At 37.4% G+C, this 2500-nt stretch overlaps 1 protein-coding gene across 2 annotated transcripts in view; it reads right to left on the bottom strand.

Annotated features, from left to right (window-relative positions):
• Nucleotides 1–418: 418 nt before the first annotated feature.
• Nucleotides 419–2500, bottom strand: part of LOC109953295 (CMP-N-acetylneuraminate-beta-galactosamide-alpha-2,3-sialyltransferase 2-like) — a 4217-nt gene continuing 2135 nt past the window's right edge. The window contains exons 4-5 of one of the 2 annotated variants that reach the window (XM_020588739.1): nucleotides 2297–2416; nucleotides 478–775 (exon numbers count right to left, since the gene is read on the bottom strand). In XM_020588739.1, coding sequence (XP_020444395.1) covers nucleotides 608–775; nucleotides 2297–2416 — 288 coding nt within the window. In that variant the 3' untranslated portion in view covers nucleotides 478–607. Of the gene's footprint in view, nucleotides 776–2296; nucleotides 2417–2500 lie in introns of both variants that reach the window. The other variant, XM_020588740.1, reaches the window with a different exon arrangement.

The following is a 2500-nucleotide window of genomic DNA, read 5'->3' as shown; positions in this document are numbered from 1 at the left end:
CTGGTCCACAAACAAACTGCAGGTGTGAAAACCCCCTTAAACACATGGTAACAGTGTTGTTTGACACTGATTAATTATCCATGTTTATTCCTGCAACTTGACAGCCACTGGATGATTCCTGAGGGCCTACTGGGCACAGGCCCAGGGGCCATGAAGAGACTGCTAACCTTGTTGGAAAGTCAATCAAATGGCTACAAATCAAATTTTTAAAAGCCCTACAAATCAAATATAAAAAGCTGCAAAATGAGAAAAAAATATGCACAAATACAGACATATGAAACTGCTAAAAATACACAAAATGGCTAAAAAAAGAAAAATCCCAAAAGCCAGCAAAACAACTATAAAAAAGGTATAAAATGACTACAAAGATGTAAAGCATGTAAAAAGTAACACAAAATGGCTTAAAACAGAGACAAAACAAGTACAAATGGACACTAAACAACCACAAGAAAACCCAAACTGACTACAAATTATATTGTTTCTCAGTCTGTGTGTTGCTCCTAGAAGTGTAGAAGACATAGGGACCTTTTATCTTGTGCCCAGGGGTCCATTGTCTGATAATCTGTTGACATAGAACAAAACCCAAACAGAAAAAGAGAAACAAAAATTACCATCCTTTAAAAAACCTGATTTTCTGCATTTTGTGGAGTTGCTGAATAAATTCATATTCATGTGTTCCAGCATGAGGTCCAGTTCTCAGTCTTTTGTTTTTGAGTATTTCAAAGTAATGGTTCCAGTTTCCATCTCTGTCTGCTCCAAATCCAAAAACGCTGACCTGGGAAAACCAACATCATACCAACATTAGATTTCAACTGGAATTGACAAAGTATTGTTTCCACAGTTTTAAAGTGTTTTTTATAGTAATAATATGAATCAACACAAAAACAAATAAACTGAGAAGTGTGTAGTGCACATCACAAATAAATCAACTGTAACACAAAAGAAATTATCTATAAAATGTTATTCTTTAAGTTTCTTTATATATTTCTGCATATTTGGAATCTAGCTGATAGCCGACAGTGCAGCAAGGTCCAGTGAGTGGCTCTGGAACAGAAGAAAGGTGTGTGCAATGGATAAAAATAGGTAAGTGATTTATAGTAAGTGACATGTAAGCAAACAACCACACACACTCACACTCACTCCTATGGGCAATAGAGCTGCATGTCTTTGGACTGTGGGAGGAAAGCGGAGTACCCGGAGAGAACCCACGCAGGCACAGGAAGAACATGCAAACTCAGCACAGAACGGCCGTGGGATGGCCTGGGCTCAAACCCTGAACCTTCTTGCTGTGAGTCAGCAGCGCTAACCGCCTTGTTAATAGTCTTCTTTTCTTAGCCAGTTTTGGTAGAACAGTGTCAGTGGTTGGATAACTGAGTGGACCAGGCTCTCAGAGTAACTGCCATTACAAGCCAGCTGCTTAACGTGAGCAAATACAATGCAAATGCTGTGTGTCAAGCCACATACAGTATTTCGTCTTTGCTTGGGTTAGGATAGGGTTCAGGGATGCTTTGTGTCAAGGGTAGGTTAGGTCTGAAAAATGCTGTGGCTTATTGTGGGGCACTGAAGATTTATTTACAGCCTGACACCCCCCTCTTTGGGGCCAAATAATGGGCAAACATAATTTAACTCATATATTGAGCTCTATATGAATGCTCTTTCATTCTTTGGCACATTTAATTGTGTATTATTGACTTCTACATTGTATTTCATTTTGTAATTTAGTGCTGCGCTCCACAGTGGTGCTAGTTTATGTTTTGTTGCATTATAGTTTACAGTTAGTGAATACATTCTAATCCAAATTAAATGACCTGTATGTTTCCTGGACAGGCTTGTGTGAATTCATGTGAATAATGATTATAGTTTCTCATAAGCAAAAGGCAGAAGGCAAAGTTGTATAGTATCAGTAGGCAGCACCTTTGGATGTCTGGGCATACATAATGTCTGACTATTTGAAAATTTTGAGAAATACACCTATTCTTAGTGTACCTACCCTATGCTAACCAGATGCTAGATCTAGCTACATACTTATCGTATATGTCTGAGAGTGGTATTCATCTTTTCATTTAATTGTTGGCAAGACAGCAAGAAAGCAAAAATATCAAACTTCTGCTCTAATCATTGCAGTGGCACATAAGAAAATGCATTTGAATGAGTGCAATTCATTTCTCATAAAAATTTTGTAATGATACATCGGCTTTATTATTTTAAAACAGTTTGTCTTGTTTATCACCTATCGGCATTTTCTTGGCCAATCACTCAGTGAAAGCATATAACTGTTGTCAGAATGTGAACCTACCTCATCACAAATATACATGCTGAGAGCCACTGTCAGAAAGCCAGTGGATGGATATCTGCCCTTATTTCCCAGCCATCTTTTATGAACATATTTCATGAAAGCTGGATTCAGTATCATTACCTGTTATGAGTCAGATTCAGTCATTAAGGGCTTTCTACAATAAATGTGTGATAGAATGCTATTATATTATAAAAAATATTATAT

Source organism: Monopterus albus, unplaced genomic scaffold (assembly GCF_001952655.1).
Source record: "Monopterus albus unplaced genomic scaffold, M_albus_1.0 scaffold609.1, whole genome shotgun sequence".
In the NCBI taxonomy this organism is placed as follows: Eukaryota; Metazoa; Chordata; class Actinopteri; order Synbranchiformes; family Synbranchidae; genus Monopterus; species Monopterus albus.
This window is presented reverse-complemented; position numbering and strand designations above follow the sequence as displayed.